Source organism: Mirounga angustirostris, unplaced genomic scaffold (assembly GCF_029215605.1).
Source record: "Mirounga angustirostris isolate CCGP_5_RB_7025 unplaced genomic scaffold, mMirAng1.0.hap1 SCAF_3, whole genome shotgun sequence".
NCBI classification, from domain to species: domain Eukaryota; kingdom Metazoa; phylum Chordata; class Mammalia; order Carnivora; family Phocidae; genus Mirounga; species Mirounga angustirostris.
Genome location: NW_026991711.1, coordinates 76,531,376 through 76,553,357, shown reverse-complemented (window position 1 = coordinate 76,553,357; position 21,982 = coordinate 76,531,376). Strand labels below are relative to the sequence as shown.

General features: G+C 38.8%; 1 protein-coding gene across 5 annotated transcripts in view; it reads left to right on the top strand.

Moving 5' to 3' along the window:
- SGCG (sarcoglycan gamma) overlaps positions 1 to 21,982 on the top strand; it is a 135,071-nt gene that overhangs the window by 36,478 nt on the left and 76,611 nt on the right. For 3 of the 5 annotated variants that reach the window (XM_064586297.1, XM_064586293.1, XM_064586294.1), the window contains one exon: positions 16,791 to 16,985. In XM_064586297.1, coding sequence (XP_064442367.1) covers positions 16,791 to 16,985 — 195 coding nt within the window. Of the gene's footprint in view, positions 1 to 6,230; positions 6,343 to 16,790; positions 16,986 to 21,982 lie in introns of all 5 variants that reach the window. The other 2 variants (XM_064586295.1, XM_064586296.1) reach the window with 1 other exon arrangement.

Below are 21,982 nucleotides of genomic sequence, written 5' to 3'. Positions count from 1 at the left end.
TACTTGAAGAGCATTTATTCTCTTGGTTTGGTGTATTTTGTAAAGAATTTTTTTTTTAATGGCAGAGTTTGCCATTTTATTTTAAAAGTCAGTCCTATTGTAAAGAAGAGAGAACAATCTGATGACCTTTCTAATCTGTGTGTGTTTGTGTGTGTGTGTGTATTTATAATATGGGAATATGGGCATAAATGATTGTGACTTTGGATGAAATTGATCATTATAATCCACGTACTTTGCTGTATTTAGGTGTCCAATGCTGAGCAGCTTGACTAAAAGATAAAGCAGATCTATTCTTCAAGTTATGTTGTAGTCATAGTTGGGATGAGTATGGTGAATTTATTACTAACTTTAGTATTATCAAAAGAATATATATATCAAAAGATAGATTTGTAAAAATTCTGTAAATCTGAAAAAATAGAGAAAAATATTTGGGAAATGCAGTTTTCAATGAAAAAAGTAGAGTATGGGGGAAATTATTATTAACAATTTTTAAATTTTACTTTTTTCTAGGCATGTACATTTTAATATGTATTCTTTTTCATTTGACACTCTATCACTAGCATTTCCCTAGGATATTGTTTTGCTTCCAAGCAGTTAATTCTGTCATACTGTAAGAATCCAATGAATTCATTACTCTTCATCATTTATTTAGTGTCTAGTTTTTCACCATGATAGATAATGCTACAATACATAATCCTGAAACATACATCTTCATTTTAGTTCCTAATTGTTTCTTCTTTGGACTAAGTTTCCAGAATTGAAATTACTGTGTTTGAGGTCCTTGGTGCATAGTGCCAAGTACCTGTCTAGAAGGATTACGTTCACTTTCAAGCTCACCAGCAGAGAGGTACCATGTTCGTTTTTCAAACACTTTGCCGATATTGGCTACTAATCACTTTTTAAATCTCCCTTAGTCTTTGCAAACTGCTCCAGCACTTGTGTTTATCTGCATTCCTTGGTTTACAGTGAAGCTGAACTTTTTACTGTGGGTATTATTGGTCATTTATGTTTCCTTGGTGTAAGTGCATGGCTTTGCTCAAGTGTTACTGGATTATTTGTATTTTTTAAGGGTATCAACCTTGCCTTATGTTTAAGACAAATGTTTTCCCCAATTTATTATGAGCCATTGAATTTTTCTTGGGGCAGACTCCTCCCCATTACTCTTTGTTTTCCTAAATGTTTGCACCCAGTCAGAGTGATGTGAGTTATGATGCAAACAGGGAGGCTGGAAATAGTGAGAATTAGCTAATTAACATGGGAATTAGCTATCTTTTGGAAGTCTGAAAGCAAATGGAGGGAGAACTTTTCCGTCCCATGGTTCGCAGTGCTAGCATGACCTAGTCCCCTTTAACTGATAAGCACACTAACTTCCTCCTTCCCTGGAAGAGTGGTCCATATATACTGGATAGCTCTTATTTCTCACTTTCCATTTATTCATTTATCACCTCTGTGTGGGGGCTTGTTTTAGACTCTATTCTCCTTTCTCTATTTGTCCTTTTGTCATGATCTCATTTTTCATACTGAAGCACAAAACTATGCTTTTTATCCAGTAAGTCCCACTCTCTATACATCCATTTGTCCAGTGCATACTCAGCAATTGCCTGTTATGTGCACATAACTCCTACTGGCCATATATACTCTTGCAGTTGACTACTCTTGTGAGTTGCCTTGTCATTTTAATGGATGATGTAACATGATAGCACCTGCTGTGTAATAAGAAATTATACTGCTTGGACATCAGAGCTACATTCTATGATATGAAAGGCAGTTTTGAGACTGTCAAAAATAATTTTCCTGCAGTTTTTCGATTGACATGATGGGTGATATTAGAGGTTTGGAAAGCCCCCAGTCAGCCTGCCCTGTGGTCTGGCAGGACCTAACTCAAAGCAGAGCTCTATCCCTAACACTCAGATGAATCTCCCTGGGAGAAAAGAAGATGGCTGGGTAGCTGTGCCCATTGGACCTCCTCCACCCCTTGCCTTGTGGTTATGGCAGGAAAACATAATCTGAATCATCTGTGTGTGTCTGAGTGAGTGTGATCATCCAGCCTCAATCCCAGTCCTCTTAATGTATTTCAAAGACTTTGGTTTTTGTTTTGCCCATCATTGTGTAATGCACTTATAATTTTACTATATTATCAACAGAGCAAAGAATTTGTATGAAACAAATCCAGTGGCATTTCTTCATACTTCCTTGTGAACTAGTAAGTTATCAGATTTTGCAGCTGTTACATGTATGCTTGTAAAGCATAAGCACTTCCCAGTTGGGCTCTCTATATGTCCGTTTAAACACATTTCAATTGTATTGTCCAAGTTTCATATAACGCCACTCATTTTAGAGGGCTTGATCTATCAATAGACGTATGCTAAAATCTTCCACTATGATAATGGCTTGCTTCATTATTTTTTGAACTTATTTAGTTTTTATTTCATGTATACAGATAAATAGATATACATGAAGGTAGGAGTATCAGGATGTTTGTTAGATGCATACAAGTCTAGCATTTCTACAGCCTCCTTATGAATATAATTTTATATGTGTAGTGTTACAGCAATACCCCACCATAATGTGCCTATAATTATGGGAGTTCAGATATAACATAAATGATGGATGGTGACTGTCCTCTGCTCCTGCCCCATTGTTGAGGAGTAGCTGAAGTTTTCATCTCCTTTGGGGTAAAAGGATGGGTGGTGTTATGTGTGTTGGGCTGGGAATAAGCAACACCAGTAAATGGGGCCCTTATCACCAATAATCTAGATTACTCTTCCAAGAATAGTTTAACTGGGAGATTCTTGGAATCACTGCTCCTTCCTCCTTCCCTTCCTTCTTGGAGTCACTGTGCAGGCCCAAGGGCTCAGGATCATTCCCAACAGGTGCCCTACCAAGAAGTGCTAGCTGGAAAAAGGATGGATTTGAACTCTCTGCCAGACTCTCCTATATAGAGGCCCTCACTGGGATGAGTTCATTAATTTTGCAGCATGACCACATTTACAAGGTTGAACCTGGGACCCATACTTGTCATGAGGCTTCTTTGTTTTTGATGTTCTCCGGATTCAGAATTATTTAATACATTTCAATTAATTTATCCAGCTCAGGAGTCAGTATCTGTTTTCAGCCTAATTTATCTTCAATTAGAGAAAATTCTTCACAGTTACCCTTTAATCATTGTCTTTCCTATATTTTCTCCTGTTACTCCCCTGGAGCTCCAGTGGGACACATTTAGACCATCTCTTCCTTCAGATTTCCCTCCACATTTCCCATATCTTTACCACGCTGTCATGTTTTCTAAGATTTATCGTCTTACATATCTGTTGGATAAATATAAGATATAGACTTTATATGTCTGAAAACTTCAAGCTATATAACTCATTTTTGAATTTTAAAATAGAACTGAATTTCTCATTTCTAAAGGGTCTGTTTAGTTGTTTTCAAATCTACTTTTTAAAAAAAATCATTTTGGCTCCTTTTCAACATCATCTATGTATTTATGATTTCTATGTCTCAAACTCCTGGCAATAGCCTATCCAAATTAGGCATGTCCACAAATGGCCCTTGAAATTAAGAATGTCATTTAACAACATCTATTTAGTAGACACAGTGCTCAATTCACTATATTATGTCCCATGACAAGAATCAAAGAATATAGAAGACAGAATTCTTATCTATAAGGTGGTTTTATTTTAATAATAAATAGGGAACCATGAATTCAAAGCATATAAAAACTGGTATTCATGCAAAAATGTATTATGCTTCATGTCTGAATCCCTATTAAAATCTTGATAACTATATTTGAGAGAAACATTTAAAACCAACCAAAATTAAGTACACCACCAACAACTTTGAGAAATGGTTAACAGGGAAAGAAGTATAAATTTTTAATGATAACATAAATTATTTTTTTAAAGAAAGTTTCTTTTATTTATTTATTTGACAGAGAGAGAGCACAAGCAGGGGGAGCAGCAGGCAGAGTAAGAGAGAGAAGCAGGTTCCCTGCAGAGCAAGGAGCCCAATGTGGGGCTCTATCCCAGGGCCCCAGGATCATGACTTGAGCCAAAGGCAGACGCTTAACCAACTGAGCCACCCAGGTGCCCCAATAACATAAATTATTTTTAAAAATAAAGGGGTCTCTAAAGGTAATTTTTATTCAGCATATAGTAAAACTCAAAATTCTTTATCTTGGAATACAGATTTTAAGTTCTAAGATAAAGCATTATTTCATTAATTTTTTGGTAAAGGGCTTATAAATAGATTGTAAAGTACTCTGCATTGTTCCAGCACAATTTCTTGCCAGCACGAATGCTGCTTTGCTCTTGTCTGACGTCAAAGTGCTGAAGAATTGGTATCCTTCCCAATGCTGATGATAATAAATATCTGAAGGAAGCTAGCTGACCCAGATAGCCTCTGAAAGTCTCTTCTAGCAGAAACATAATACACAGTATCAAATAAAAATGAAAGGCACCATGAACTATGAGGACTATAAGCTAATAACTTATTAATTAACAAAATTGATTTTTTAGAAAAAAATTTAAATTGTGTGTTCCACCTAGTCATTTAAATCATACCTATCTAGCTTGTTTTATGCAACGTAATCAACACTGAGAAATAGCAATAGCAGGTTAACCAAAATACTTAATGTGGGCAATCATAAAACATGGTAGAGTAAGAAATAAACTGGGGGGAAAAAACCAGATGTGGGAGCAGAAGTAATTGTAAGTAGCGCTCAAATCGGGAAGGACAAGAAAACAGGTCATTAGCTTCTGAAAGTGAGCCTGGAGTCAGTATGTTCAGCTGAGGAAATGGGATCCAGCCTCTTAGGCAGTTAGCAAAATAGGTGCACAAAAGTGGGATAACTCATGGAGCACCTGGGTGGTTCAGTTGGTTAAGCATCCAACTCTTGGTTTCGGCTCAGGTCATGATTTCAGGGTCATGGGATCCAGCCCTGCATCAGGCTCTACACTCAGTGCTGGAGTCTGCTTAAGCTTCTCTCTCCCTGTCCCTCTGCCCATTCCCACCATGCACTCTCTCTCTTTCTGTCCCTAAAATAAATAAAATCTTTTTTAAAAAGTGGGGTAACTCATAAACTAGACAGACCACTTTCCCCAGTTTCCTCTTCCCCAGTTAGTGAGATGGGGAAAATTTTAGAAGGAGCAGGTTGGGAAGATGAGGTCAGTTTGGGCTGGGACATGTGAAGTTTGAGATTTCTAGTTGGGTATAGGAATCTTAAGTTCAAGGTGAGTCTGTGCTAAGAAATGGGGAGTCTTCATCTTAAAGATGCATTCAGGGGGCACCTGGGTGGCTCAGTCAGTTAAGCGTCCAACTGTTGGTTTCAGCTCAGGTCATGATCTCATGGGTGGTGAGATTGAACCCTAAGTCAGGCTCCCCACTGAGCTTCTCTCCGTCTGCCCCTACCCCCACTCATGTTCTGTCTCTCTGTCCCTTCCTCCATCTCTTTCTCTCCCTAAAGTAAATAAATAAATCTTAAAAAAAAAAAAAAGATGCATCCACAACTGGGGGTAAATTCAAATGAAGAGAAGTAGTCTAAGGGCTGAGTCTGAGGCTGGGAGATGAGGAGGAAGCAGCAAATGAGAATAAGAAGCAATCGCCATTGCAAGTAGCGTTTCTGGAAACCTAGTGGAAGTGGAGGCAATGACTATTTGGCATGTGCTGACCCTACGTCATGTGAATGCACACTTTGCTTAGCAACATGGAGGTCATTGGGGAGCTTGCAAAAGCAAGTTCAGTGGGTGGTAGGTGTGAAAGCCTGTCTGGAATTGACTTCTAGAGAGAAGGAAGACGCATAGATAGAGAGACAGTGGGTAGAGTCAACCCACTCAAGGAGTTTTTCTGGAAGGAGGAGTGGAGAAATGGAGCTGGGGCTGTAAATATTTGTGAGTTTCTGCTGTCTGCCAGGGCATATGGTGGTAAAAGCAGAATTGTATCCCCAGGAGTCACAGACTGTTTTTCTAGTCTTACATAGTTTGTCTTTGTTAATATTCTTTCAGTAATAAAATCCTAGAGATCTCATATTTATATATTACTAGTCCTCTTTCTAATAGATCTTTTCTGAAAATGCTTTAACAGTAAAGACAACAGTTTTATTTCTATCTACTTAGCATGGATCCCCTTTGGAATTAGCTCCTCATCCACAGTCATTGTTTAAAAACAATGTTAGACCGGGGGTGGAGCAAGATGGCGGAGGAGTAAGAGACTTAAATTTCATCTGGTCCCAGGAATTCAGCTGGATAGGGATCAAACCATTCCGAACACCTACGAACTCAATAGGAGATCGAAGAAAAGAATAGCAACAACACTCTGAACAGAAAAGCGACCACTTTCTGAAAGGTAGGACATGCGGAGAAGGGAATCCAAGGCGATATTCAGGAGGATAGATGACGGGGGAGGGTGCCTCCGTCGGCCGCTTCTGGCAAGTGATAGAGCCATGGAGCACAAAATAGGAACTTTTAGAAGTTGGCTCCGCTGATGGACGTCACTCCAGTGGCTAAGTGGGGGGTGGAACCCTCGTGGGGACAGTGTGGTCTCGGGACCCTCGGGGTCACAGAAAGACCAGGGGTGCCTGAGTGCGGCAGAGCTCCCAGGGGTGGGAGTGGGGAAGCCGGCTGCAGAGATGGAGCCGAGGAGCAGACTCTCAGCCCAGGGTTGCCATAAACTGTGATCCGCAGCACAGTCGGGCAACTGCTCCTCCAGCAGGGACCCAACAAGTGGCAGATCCGGGGAGACTCCCCTTCCTCTCCAAGGAGGAGCGGGGGCACAGGAGCTCACCACAGGGATCTGCTGGGTTTGGAGACTCCACACGGGGTTGGGTGCCAGAGATAGAAACACTTGGTCAAAGGCTGGGTGAGCACGGAGTGCGGCCGGAGACCAGGGAGACAGGAGTGACTGACTGCTTTTCTCTGGGGGCACACTGATGAGCAGGGCCCCAAGTTCTTGGCTTCTCCAGGGCGGAGATTGGGAGGCCACCATTTTCACTCTTGACCTCCAAGGCTATACGGAGAGCTTGCAGGGAACAAAAGCTCTCGAGAGCAAACCCAAGCAGATTACTTAGCCCGAACCGGGCAAGGGTGGGGCAATTCTGCCTCCAGCAAAGACATTTGGGGACCACGGCAACAGGCCCCTTCCCCAGAAGATCAACAAGAACAGCCAGCCAAGACCAAGTTTACGGATCAACGAGAACGGCAGAACTTCCCCGCTGGGGGAATACTGCACATAGAATTCATGGCTTTTTTCCCATGATTCTTTAGTCTTTCAAAGTTAATTTTTCTTTAACTTTCTTTTTTTTTAATTTTTCTTTTTCCCTTTTCAACCAACATCTTATCATTGCTTTTTTAAAAAATCATTTTTATTTATCATTTTTATCATCATATTCTATCCCTTCATAGTAGTTAACCTTATTTTTGGTTATATGTATATATATATATAACATGTATATATAAGTTGTTCTCTCTTTAAAATTTTGGGATACAGTTTCCTCTAACAGACCAAAATATACCCTAAATCTCTAGTGTATGGCTTTGTTCTAGTGTCCTGCCTGATCACATTCTCTCCCTTTTTTTTTTAAATCCTCTTCTTTTTTCAACCAACTTCTTTTTTTTTTATTTTATATATTTTTTAAATTTTTTTTTAAAGATTTTATTTATTTATTTGAGAGAGAGAGAATGAGAGACAGAGAGCATGAGAGGGAAGAGGGCAGAGGGGGAAGCAGACACCCCGCTGAGCAGGGAGCCCAATGTGGGACTCGATCCTGGGACTCCAGGATCATGACCTGAGCCGAAGGCAGTCACTTAACCACCTGAGCCACCCAGGCGCCCTTCAACCAACTTCTTATCAATTCCTTTTATAAAATCTTTTATAATTTTCATCTTTACAGTCATATTCTATCCCTTTATTGTATTTACCCTTATTTTTGTACATATATAAGTTTTTCTTTCTTTAAAATTTTGGGAGGCACTTTCTTCTAACAGACCAAAATACACCCAAAATCTAGTGTGTGGCACTGATCTATGCACGAGCCCAATAATATTCTGGGTTTTTTTGTCTGTTTGTTTTTATCTTTTTCTTTTTCCTTTTTTTTTTTTTTTTTTTTTTCTTTTTTCTTTCTTTCCTTTCTTTTCCCCCAGTTCCAGGTCTCTTCTGATTTGTTTAGTGTATATTTTTCTGGGTTCATTGTTTCCCGGTTAGCATTTTGTTCTCAGTCATCTATTCTCCTCTGGACAAAATGACAAGATAGAAAAATACCCTCAAAAAAAAGAACAAGAGGCAGTACCAACTGCCAGAGACCTAATCAATACAGACATTAGTAAGATGTCAGAACTAGAGTTCAGAATGGTGATTTTAAAGATACTAGCTGGGCTTGAAAAAAACATGGAAGTTATCAGAGAAATCCTTTCTGGAGAAATAAAAGAACTAAAATCTAACCAAGGCTATCAAAATCAAAAAGGCTATTAATGAGGTGCAATCAAAAATGGGGGTGCTAACTGCTAGGATAAATGAGGCAGAAGAGAGACTCAGTGATATAGAAGACCAAGTGATGGAAAATAAAGAAGCTGAAAAAAGAGAGATAAACAACTTCTGGATCACGAGGGCAGAATTCGAGAGATAATTGATACCATAAGACGAAACAACATTAGAATAATTGGGATCCCAGAAGAAGAAGAAGAGTGAGAGGGTCAGAAGGTATATTGGAGCAAATTATAGCAGAGAACTTCCCTAATTTGGGGAAAGAAACAGGCATCAAAATCCAAGAGGCACAGAGAACTCCCCTCAAAATCAATAAAAATAGGTCAACACCCCGACATCTAATATTAAAACTTATGAGTCTCAGAGACAAAGAGAAAATCCTGAAAGCAGCTCAGGAGAAGAGCTATGTAACCTCCAATGGTAGAAACATTAGAATGACAATAGACCTATCCACAGAGACCTGGCCGGCCAGAAAGGACTGGCAGGATATATTCAGAGCCCTAAATGAGAAAAATATGCAGCCAAGAATACTATATCCAGCTAGACTGTCATTGAAAATAGAAGGAGAGATAAAAAGCTTCCAGGACAAACAAAAACTAAAGGAATTTGCAAACACGAAACCAGCCCCACAAGAAATCTTGAAAGGGGTCCTCTAAGCAAAGAGAGACCCTAAAAGCAACATAGACCAGAAAGGAACACAGACAATATACAGTAATAGTCACCTTACCAATACAATGGCACTAAATTCATATCTTTCAATAGTATATGTATTGAATGTATATGGGCTAAATGCCCCAAACAAAAGACACAGGCTATCAGATTGGATTAAAAAACAAGACCCATCGATATGCTGTCTGCAAGAGATTCATTTTAGACCCAAAGACACGCCCAGATTGAAAGTGAGGGGGTGGAAAACCATTTACTATGCTAATGGACACCAAAAGAAAGGGGGGGTGGCAGTCCTTATGTCAGACAAATTAGATTTTAAACCAAAGACTGTAATAAGAGATGAGGAAAGACACTATATCCTACTTAAAGGGTCTATCCAACAAGAAGATCTAACAATTGTAAATATCTATGCCCCTAACATGGGAGCAGCCAATTATATAAGGCAATTAATAACAAAAGCAAAGAAACACATTGACAACAATACAGTAATAGTGGGGGACTTTAACACCCCCCTCACTGAAATGGACAGATCATCTAAGCAAAAGATCAACAAGGAAATAAAGACTTTAAATGACACACTGGACCAAATGGACTTCACAGACATATTCAGAACATTCCATCCCAAAGCAACAGAATACACATTCTTCTCTAGTGCCCATGGGACATTTTTCAGAATCGATCACATCCTAGGTCACAAATCAGGTCTCAACCGGTACCAAAAGATTGGGATCATTCCCTGCCTATTTTCAGACCACAATGCTTTGAAACTAGAACTCAATCCCAAGAGGAAAGTCGGAAAGAACTCAAATACATGGAGGCTAAAGAGCATCCTACTAAAGAATGAATGGGTCAACCAGGAAATTAAAGAAGAATTAAAAAAATTCATGGAAACCAATGAAAATGAAAACAACTGTTGAAAATCTTTGGGATACAGCAAAGGCAGTCCTAAGAGGAAAGTATATAGCAATACAAGCCTTTCTCAAGAAACAAGAAAAGTCTCAAGTACAAAACCTAACCCTACACCTAAAGGAGCTGGAGAAAGAACAGCAAATAAAGCCTAAACCCAGCAGGAGAAGAGAACTAATGAAGATCAGAGCAGAAATCAATGAAATAGAAACCAAAAGAACAGTAGAACAGATCAATGAAACTAGAAGCTGGGGGTGCCTGAGTGGCTCAGTCGGTTAAGTATCTGCCTTTGGCTCAGGTCATGATCCCGGGGTCCTGGGATCGAGTCCCGCATTGGGCTCCTTGCTCCGCGGGAAGCCGGCTTCTCCCTCTCCCACTCCCCCTGCTTGTGTTCCCTCTCTGACTGTGTCTCTCTCTGTCAAAAAAATAAATAAAATCTTAAAAAAAAAAAAAAAAAAACTAGGAGCTGGTACTTTGAAAGAATTAACAAGATTGATAACCCCCTGGCCAGACTTATCAAAAAGAGAAGAGAAATGACCCAAATCAACAAAATCATGAATAAAAGAGGAGAGATCACAACCAACACCAAAGAAATACAAACAATTGTAAAAACATATTATGAGCAACTATATGCCAGCAAATTAGATAATCTGGAAGAAATGGATGCATTCCTAGAGATGTATCAACTACCAAAACTGAACCAAGGAAGAATTAGAAAACCTGAACAGACCTATAACCACTAAGGAAATTGAAGCAGTCATCAAAAATCTCCCAACAAACAAAAGCCCAGGGCCAGATGGCTCCCCGAGGGAATTCTACCAAACATTTAAGGAAGAATTAATACCTATTCTTTTGAAACTGTTCCAAAAAATAGAAATGGAAGGAAAACTGCCAAACTCATTTTATGAGGCCAGCATTACCTTGATCCCCAAACCAGACAAAGACCCCATCAAAAAGGAGAATTACAGACCAATATCCTTGATGAACACGGATGCAAAAATTCTCACCAAAATACTAGCCAATAGGATCCAACAGTACATTAAAAGGATTATTCACCACGACCAAGTGGGATTTATCCCTGGGCGGCAAGGTTGGTTCAACATCTGCAAATAAATCAACGTGATACAATACATTAATAAAAGAAAGAACAAGAACCATACAATCCTCTCAATAGATGCAGAAAAAGCATTTGACAAAGTACAGCATCCTTTCTTGATCAAAACTCTTCAGAGTATAGGGATCGAGGCTACATGCCTCAATATCATAAAAGCCATCTATGAAAAACCCACAGAGAATATCATTCTCAATGGGGAAAAACTGAGAGCTTTCCCCCTAAGGTCAGGAACACGGCAGGGATGTCCACTATCACCACTGCTATTCAACATAGTATTGGAAGTCCTAGCCACAGCAATCAGACAATAAAAAGAAATAAAAGGCATCCAAATTGGCAAAGAAGAAGTCAAACTCTCACTCTTTGCCAATGATATGATACTTTATGTGGAAAACCCAAAAGACTCCCCCCCAAAACTGCTAGAACTCATACAGGAATTCAGTCAAGTGGCAGGATATAAAATGAATGCACAGAAATCAGTGGCATTCCTATACACCAACAACAAGACAGAAGAAAGAGAAATTAAGGAGTCAATCCCATTTACAATTGCACCCAAAACCGTAAGATACCTAGGAATAAATCTAACCAAAGAGGCAAAGAATCTGTAGTCAGAAAACTATAAAATACTCATGAAAGAAATTGAGGAAGACATAAAGAAATGGAAAAATGTTCCATGCTCATGGATTGGAAGAACAAATATTGTGAAGATGTCAATGCCACCGACAGCAATCTACACATTCAATGCAATCCCTGTCAAAATACCGTCCACTTTTTTCAAAGAAATGGAACAAATAATTCCAAAATTTGTATGGAACCAGAAAAGACCCCGAATAGCCAGAGGAATGTTGAGAAAGAAAAGCAAAGCTGGCAGCATCACAATTCCAGACTTCAAGCTCTATTACAAAGCTGTCATCATCAAGACAGTATGGTACTGGCACAAAAACAGACACATAGATCAGTGGAACAGAATAGAGAGCCCAGAAATGGACCCTCAACTGTATGGTCAGCTAATCTTTGACAAAACAGGAAAGAATGTCCAGTGGAAAAAACAAAGTCTCTTCAACATATGGGGTTGGGAAAACTGGACAGCCACATTCAGAAGAATGAAACTGGACCAGTTCCTTACACCACATACAAAAACAGACTCAAAATGGTTGAAAAACCTAAATGTGAGACAGGAGCCCATCAAAATCCTAAAGGAGAACACAGGCAGCAACCTCTTCGACCTCAGCCACAGCAACTTCTTCCTAGAAACATCGCCCAAGGCAAGGGAAGCAAGGGCAAAAATGAACTATTGGGACTTCATCAAGATAAAAAGCTTTCGCACAGCAAAAGAAACAGTCAAGAAAACCAAAAGACAACCGACAGAATGGGAGAAGGTATTTGCAAATGACATATCAGGTAAGGGGCTAGTATCCAAAATCTATAAAGAACTTATCAAACTCAACACCCAAAGAACAAATGATCCAATCAAGAAATGGGCAGAAGACATGAACAGACATTTTTCCAGAGAAGACATCCAAATGGCCAACAGACACATGAGAAAGTGCTCAACATCGCTCAGCATCAGGGAAATCCAAATCAAAACCTCAGTAAGATACCACCTCACACCAGTCAGAATGGCTAAAATTAACAAGTCAGGAAACGACAGATGTTGGCAGGGATGCCGAGAAAGGGGAACCCTCCTACACTGTTGGTGGGAATGCAAGCTGGTGCAGCCACTCTGGAAAATAGTATGGAGGTTCCTCAAAAAGTTGAAAATAGAGCTACCCTCTGACCCAATTGCACTACTGGGTATTTACCCCAAAGATACAAATGTAGCGATCCGAAGGGGTACATGCACCCTGATGTTTATAGCAGCAATGTCCACAATAGCCAAACTGTGGAAAGAGCCAAGATGTCCATCGAAAGATGAATGGATAAAGAAGATGTGGTGTATATATATACAATGGAATATTATACAGCCATCAAAAGGAATGAAATCTTGCCATTTGCAATGACATGGCTGGATCTGGAGGGTATTATGCTGAGCGAGATCAGTCAGTCAGAGAAAGACATGTATCATATGACCTCACTGATATGAAGAATTCTTAATTTCAGGAAACAAACTGAGGGTTGCTGGAGTGGTGAGGGGTGGGAGGGATGTTGTGGCTGTGTGATAGACATTGGGGAGGATATGTGCTATGGTGAGCGCTGTGAATTGTGTAAGACTGTTGAATCACAGACCTGTACCTCTGAAACAAATAATACGTTATACGTTAAAAAAAAGAACAAAATAGCAGGAAGGGAAAAATGAAGGGGGGGAATCGGAGGGGGAGACGAACCATGAGAGACTATGGACCCTGAGAAACAAACTGTGGGTTCCAGAGGGGAGGGGCGTGGGGGGATGGATTAGCCTGGTGATGGGTATTAAGGAGGGCACATACTGCATGGAGCACTGGGTGTTATACGCAAACAATGAATCATGGAACACTACATCAAAAACTAATGATGTAATGTATGGTGATTAACATAACATAATAAAAAAGAAAAGTGTTAGACCACAACTACTAAATCTTTTCTTAATGGATTCAGTATGTTCATAAGTCATAGAATGTTTTATTTAGTCTGTAACTCAGAGCACTCACTCCATCTATCTAGCCCCATTTGCTATCATTGTCCCTGGCAGGTAGATAGCTCAAGTAGTGTTTTTCAAATTCAATAGTTTTTTTTCAATTTTTTCATTCACTCATTCACTTCAGGCCCCTATTATGTGCCTATTATTTGTCAGTTACCCTATTTTAGGGACATAGCAATGAACAAGACTCACATAGAGTTTACATTCAAAGGAGGAGGAGTCAAAAAACAGGTGAATAATCAAAACAGATTCCCAGGACTGATGGGTATTAAGGAGGGCATGTACTGCATGGAGCACTGGGTGTTATATGAAAACAATGAATCATGGATCATTACATCAAAAACTAATGATGTATGGTGACTAACATAACATAATAAAATAAAATTAAATTAAAAAAAAGAGGGAGTTAAGGACTACCCTCAAAATGGAATTGCTACTGGCTCTCCTGTAAGCCACAACAAAATTGTCTTAAATGGATATTAAGGTTTATCCCATTTTATGTAAGTGTGAAGAAAAGCTTTCTATGAAAGGTAGAATAATGACCTCCAAATATGTTCATGTCCTAATCCCTGGAAACTTATATGGTAAAAGGGATTTTGCAGTTGTGATTATGTTAAGGCCTTTGCGATGGAGGCATTGTCCTGGATTCCCCAGTGGGCCTGGTGTAATCACAAGGTCCTTAAAAAGGGCAAGCAGCAGGGTTAGAGTCAGAGAAGGAGCTGAAGCAACATAAATAGAGGCTGTAGCCAAGGAGTGTGGGCAGGCTCCGGAAGCTGGAAAAAAGAAGGAACAGATTTTCCTTAGACCCTCCAGAAGGAATACAAACCTGTCCACACTTTGATTTTTAGCCCCCAAAGACCCATTTTTGGACTTCTGACCTCCAAAACTGTAAGATAATAAAACTGTGTTGGTTTAAGCCACCAGATTTGTGATAATATGTTACACCAGCAATAGGAAACTCTATGTAGGAATAGAAATATGTAGCAGTTGGAAACCCTGTGTACACACATTCTTGGAAAGCTATTCTTACCCATCTGTAACGATGCTGTAAAGTAGTGCACTTGCTATAAATTCAGACTCCCTGGCCACCCTTCCAATCCAGTTGCAGTCTCTCAGCCTGTGCTTCACAGAAATTCTGGAGTTGCCACCATTATTACAGATAATGATAAGCACTTTGAAATAAGTATAATAGCCGGAGGCAATGGAAAGTGACCTGAGTGCCCAGAGAATACTTCTCTGAAGAAATGACATGTGAGCTGCCACTGAAAGCTAGGAAGGAAACAGCAGAGTGTTTCAGGTGGAGAGAATGCCCAGGACAGAGGTCCTGAGGTGAGTTAACCTGGTCGATTAAAGAGTAGATGGAGCATTGCGAGCAAAAGACAGAATGGTAGTAGTAGATGATGTTGAAGAAGTAAGCAAAGGCCATTCGTGGAGAATCTGGCAGGTGACAGAGGAGTTCAGATATTCTCAGTGTGGGGAAGAGCCATTAGAAGGTTTGAAAGAACAGAAAAAGAGCTAGCTTTAATTTTGCATATTTGGCTGCTGGGTAGAGCATGGTTTCTGTAAGGAAAGAAGGGAAACCTGTTTCACAGTAGTGCAGGTAAGAGAGTTTGTGGTGGCTTGAACTAGTGTGGGGGTAAGAGGAGTGGATACATTCGGGATACATTTTAAGGCAGAGCCGATAAGATATGAGAAATTTGAAGGGAAAGAAGAAGCAAGGATGATTCCTTGGACTTTGGAGCAACTGCATGCATGAGGTAGACTCTAATGTCAGGAAGACTGAGGAGCTCAAAGAAATGAGCAAATAAGTTATGCCAGTTATGACATCAGTAAGCATTTAGGTTTTGAATAATGTAGATTGTCCTGAGTATTTGAAAATCCTATGTGATGAATAGCACAGTTTTATATAATCAAATAGAACATAGGAAAATCCAATTGTTGAGTGGGAGAGAGATTTAAAGAATTATTTCAGACTGTGACTTATTTTAATAAGGACACTTTCAAACCATTTCTAAAAATAAACATAACACCTTTGCATAAAAAAATCCCAGAGGAAAATATTTTATGTTCTGATTCATCATTTTACTGCATTTACAATCAGGAAAGTCTTAATAATCTCTAATCTTCACTTTATAAATTAAAAACACTTTCTTCTTTCCACTGTTGTGAAGTGAAATAAAAAATAATTCTTTAAAATCTCCTCATAAAGTTGAAATTGTTATGAAAGCTCTTAGTCTAGTTTACATGAAACAATGAACACTTGTAAACATTTGTATGCATGTATACATTCTGATTGTTTTCGGAAGTAGGTTAATACTGGGGAAATTTATTATAGGCAAAAATTAGCGTGGTAGGTATCTTGAAGAGAACCTTTAATTCTGAGTAATTTAGCAACTGAAAAAAGATGTGATTTAATTATTTGACATAAAAACTAAATAATTGGATTCCATTTTTAGAAAGATACATAGGTATCAGCTTGATTTTCCTCCCACTGAATCTTATAAAAACTTGGTAAGTCGATTATTTTAGTTTGATGCTTCAATTCCAAGATTAACCCTGCAGAATTTTGAAAGTTGTCTGTATATATTAAATGTATTGATTAAAATCTGAAAATACGGTCACTGGATTTCAGATGAATTGGCAGTATCTAAACTATGTTGAATGATAGATTAAATATCACTCTGTGCTTGAAATAGTGACATGTTTCAAAGTAATATTCAGTTCTTTTTAAAACTCATCTTAATTCTGGAAATTTATTATTGGGGTAAAAAGTATTATCTTGTTGGACTTGTAGTAAATCAGTATTGACAAACAAATTCTCTGTTTCTGTCTCTGTGTCCCTCCCTCTCTCCCCCTCTCCCCCTCCTTCCTCCCCTCCCTCTCTCTCTATCTCTCCACACTCCATCTCTCCCTTTCTCTCTCTACTTCCCTGTCTCTGTGTCTCTCTGACCCTCCCTCTCTCCCTCACCCCCTCCCTCTCCCTTTTCCAACCCTCCCCCTACCCCTTGGCAGATGGTCCGTGAACAGTACACTACAACCACAGAAGGCACCCACATACAGAGGCCAGAGAACCAGTGTGTCTACAAAATTGGCATTTATGGCTGGAGAAAGCGTTGCCTCTACTTATTTGTTCTTCTTTTACTCATCATCCTCCTTGTGAATTTTGCTCTTACAATTTGGATTCTTAAAGTGATGTGGTTTTCCCCAGTAAGTAGCTTCCTTTCCTGGTAAGCATGTTCTTGTTCTGTTTGTTATATCACTTCATCCATATTGTATTGGTGGAAGCCTCTTTTAATGGAATTAATGTTTGTTTTCTGTCCAGATCAGAATTCTCAGTAGCAAAGTATTTATACATTTACTCTTTCTTAATTTCACTATGAACTATAGGGTGTTGGGTTTTTTTATTTTCTATTGCAATTTTTTATGTTATTCACTCCCTCTACGTGTGGGAAAATTGTATCACTCTTGAGTTCATGGCTGACTGAGTCAAAAGTGTGCAATGATTATTTAATCCATTATTATGTAAAATTCTATAAATCATGTTTTCTAATCTCATTAGTCCGTAAATACTAACCATCTAGGTGCTACTTCCTCATCCTTTTAAAAATTTCATTTTAATATACAATAAATTCATGTCCACTCGACATTTAACAAAAGATTTGAGCAGATAAAACACTAGTAGTCCTAAGGAATTCATAGTCTATTTTTAACATCCTCATGTTTTCGAGATAGCTGGGTAACTTTATATGCTTTGATAATATTTTGTATACTTTTTGAAAAAATATTCATTTAACATGAAAATGTCTTAATTTTGCTAGATAGTCATAGTGAGAAAAATACTGCAGTGGACATCACAGGTAGGTCAGTCTGTTCCTTACATGCATCTTGAAGGTGTGATACAGGCATGTGCTATATCCAGAACCATAGTTGTAGCAATCAGTCTGACATGGCTTCCTTTGATGAGCCTCCTTCACTTTCTATGCAAGGATTTCTTTCCTGCCGTTGTTCTATAGCCACTAGGCGCATTATTTATTTTGCTGACATAAGTAAGTATTTACATTTTTCTGTACTCAAAGAGGTAAAATACCAATCCAATCAAAATATAGCTTAAAATGTGTTAATATATTTAATATATATTTAATATAAACACTTATAAGTTATATTTAAATACTATAAATACATAATATGTTTAAATTAGCCAAATATAAGTTGTGATTTCTTCTTTAAAATTTACAAAAACCATATTTTTACAGCATCACCATAGTATTTAGTTCCCTTGGACATCTTTACTTAGCTAGCACAGCATATGGTATGCATGTGCTGTATATCACCTTCATTTTATCTCTAAATTTATTTTAATATTTTTTGGAGCGTGAACTGAGATTGAAGTCCTCAAATTATAAACTATGGGATCTCTCAGGGATGCCTCCTGACTAAAGGACCTGCACCCACCCGCAGTGTGCCCCTCAGTTATGCAGAATGTAGAGAGAAATTGACTAGGAAAAAGACCCTTAGAATTGCCCGGGAGAAAGAAGCCATCCCAGGGCCCTGCAGGTGCGGAGGATGGCCAAATTTAAAAGTCCCTTGACATCAGGGACCATGAGTTCTATCAGTCACCTGGTCATCTTGGCACATGTTTGGCACTTGGTAAATATATCTTGAATGAATGCAGATGGGCATTATGTTAGAAGTGTATATGAATTAACTTTATAAACTATGTGAATGGGAAGTGATAGTATATTTTGTGCTCTTATCTTGTATAGCACTGAAAACAAGTGTGGGATATTATAAATTTCAATTGCATTAAACTAAATTGTGCCAGCAGCTGAGTCCACTTCAACTTAGGATAGCTACTCACAGAGACCAGAAAATGTTTTCCTGCCATTGCTGCCCCTGTCCAGAGCCTGCGCTTTCTAGTGAGATAGAGTCAGCATGCATGGTGTCTCCTTCCACATTAGGGACCTGTTGTTAATTCAAGGTGCTTTAGTGCCCCTTTCAACAAAACTAGATGAACATACACTTATATTCATGGATCAAAAGGGAAGACCCACAAAAAGATTATTTTGCCGAAAGTGCCAACATTTGATCAAAAGATGATGGGTGGACTTTGGGTCATTCTTCTCAAAGTGAGATGATATAAATGATGTAATTCTCATATGTGTGTGAGCTTGTTCCCTTGCTTTGGGAATGTCCCATGCTTTATAAGGCTGGACGTTGTAAATTAATTTATGCTCTAATTTTTTCTGAGTTTGAAAGATCTCTCTCTATAGAAGAATTTAGTTTCGTTTTTATTTTATTCATATATAAACCGGTATTCTTTCTTGAATGCATACATGCCAAGGAAGCAACATGACTATAAAGGAAGATTTCAAGAGCTTTGGTACTGAGATGATAAAGTCAGATAGGGCTCTCAACATTTGCAGGGAGCTAGAATTTTGAACATTTAACAGCTAGTATATAACTCTCTACCTAAATTATAATAACCTATCTATCACCTAACAGTCATTAGGGTAGACTGAAAACCTTAATTTGCCAAGTTAGCAGAGTTTAGAAGACTTTCTCTGCTTAGATCCCCAACATAGAGTAATGTCAGGTTTATTAACTTCCACATACTATCATTTCAGTGCACTTGTCACCTCATCATACTTTAATATTTTACTATAGAAAACAGTAAAGCCAATCACCAGTAACATATCTTAAAATGCCAAGATCAAATTACAGGGGAAAACAAGTAAAAAATCACAAAAGGAAAACATAAGGATGCCAAAAAAGATGGAGACTTCAAACAGAGGTTAAATGTCAACAAGAGAACTAATCTGAATGCAATGAAACCAAGCCTTAGACAGCTTTGATTTGCCTGGCATGGATGGGTTCCAGAGACCCCAGATCTTGAGTAGCTCACCAGGGTAACTCCACTCTTAGAACTGCAACTTCATGTAACAGAATTTTACATAATTTCTATGTATGACATCTGTTGAATATAAAGTCATATTTAGGAAATCATAATAACTAATGCCAAACATAAAGGTTCTAGAATATTCTGTGTTGGTCATCATAATAGCTAAATCCATTAGTCAGGAAAGTGGACATTAAAAGAAATCAGTGCAGTAAAGTGGCTAATTCCCTTTTTCCCTTTTTATAGTTCCTTCTATAAAACTAAAATACAATATTAGTTTTAGTTCTAGTGTTCATGGTTATAAAATGATATCCATGAGTCTTATCAGTAAATATGTTAAAACAAGGCATCTTTAATTTTTTTTTATTCTTATGTTAATCCCCATACATTACATCATTAGTTTTAGATGAAGTGTTCCATGATTCATTGTTTGTGCATAACACCCAGTGCTCCATGCAGAATGTGCCCTCCTCAGTACCCACCACCAGGCTAACCCATCCTCCCACCCCCCTCCCCTCTAGAACCCTGTTGGTTTTTCAGAGTCCATCGTCTCTCATGGTTCGTCTACCCCTCCGATTTCCCCCGCTTCATTCTTCCCCTCCCGCTACCTTCTTCTTCTTCTTCTTTTTTTTTTTTTTTCTTAACATATATTGCATTATTTGTTTCAGAGGTACAGATCTGAGATTCAACAGTCTTGCACAATTCACAGCGCTTACCAGAGCACATACCCTCCCCAGTGTCTATCACCCAGTCACCCCATCCCTCCCACCCCACCCCCCACTCCAACAACCCTCAGTTTGATTCCTGCGATTAAGAATTCCTCATATCAGTGAGATCACATGATACATGTCTTTCTCTTTTTGACTTATTTCACTCAACATAATACCCTCCAGTTCCATCCACATCGTTGCAAATGGCAAGATCTCATTCCTTTTGATGGCTGCATAATATTCCATTGTATATATATACCACATCTTCTTTATCCAGTCATCTGTCGATGGACATCTTGGCTCTTTCCACAGTTTGGCTATTGTGGACATTGCTGCTATAAACATTGGGGTGCACGTACCCCTTCGGATCCCTACTTTTGTATCTTTGGGGTAAATACCCAGTAGTGCAATTGCTGGATCATATGGTACCTCTATTTTCAACTTTTTGACGAATCTCCATAGTGTTTTCCAGAGTGGCTGCACCAGCTTGCATTCCCAACAACAGTGTAGGAGGGTTCCCCTTTCTCCGCATCCCCACCAACATCTGTCATTTCCTGACTTGTTAATTTTAGGCATTCTGACTGGTGTGAGGTGGTATCTCATTGAGATTTTGATTTAGATTTCCCTGATGCTGAGCGATATTGAGCACTTTTTCATGTGTCTGTTGGCCATTTGGATGTCTTCTTTGGGAAAATGTCTGTTCATGTCTTCTGCCCATTTCTTGATTGGATTCTTTGTTCTTTGGGTGTTGAGTTTGATGAGTTCTTTATAGATTTTGGATACTAGCCCTTTATCTGATATGTCATTTGCAAATATCTTCTCCCATTCTGTCGGTTGTCTTTTGGTTTTGTTGACTGTTTCCTTTGCTTTGCAAAAGCTTTTTATCTTGATGAAGTCCCAATAGTTCATTTTTGCCCTTGCTTCCCTTGCCTTTGGCGATGTTTCTAGGAAGAAGTTGCTTCGGCTGAGGTCAAAGAGGTTGCTGCCTGTGTTCTCCTTTAGGATGTTGATGGACTCCTGTCTCATATTGAGGTCTTTCAACCATTTGGAGTCTATTTTTGTGTGTGGTGTAAGGAAATGGTCCAGTTTCATTCTTCTGCATGTGGCTATCCAATTTTCCCAACACCATTTGTTGAAGAGACTGTCTTTTTTCCATTGGACATTCTTTCCTGCTTTGTCAAAGATGAGTTGACCATAGAGTTGAGGGTCCATTTCTGGGCTCTCTATTCTGTTCCACTGATCTATGTGTCTGTTTTTGTGCCAGTACCATGCCGTCTTGATGATGACAGCTTTGTAATAGAGCTTGAAGTCTGGAATTGTGATGCCGCCGGCTTTGCTTTTCTTTTTCAATATTCCTCTGGCTATGTGGGGTCTTTTCTGGTTCCATACAAATTTTAGGATGATTTGTTCCATTTCTTTGAAAAAAGTGGATGGTATTTTGATGGGGATTGCATTGAATGTGTAGATTGCTCTAGGTAGCATTGACATCTTCACAATATTTGTTCTTCCAATCCATGAGCATGGAACGTTTTTCCATTTCTTTGTGTCTTCCTCAATTTCTTTCATGAGTATTTTATAGTTTTCTGAGTACAGATCCT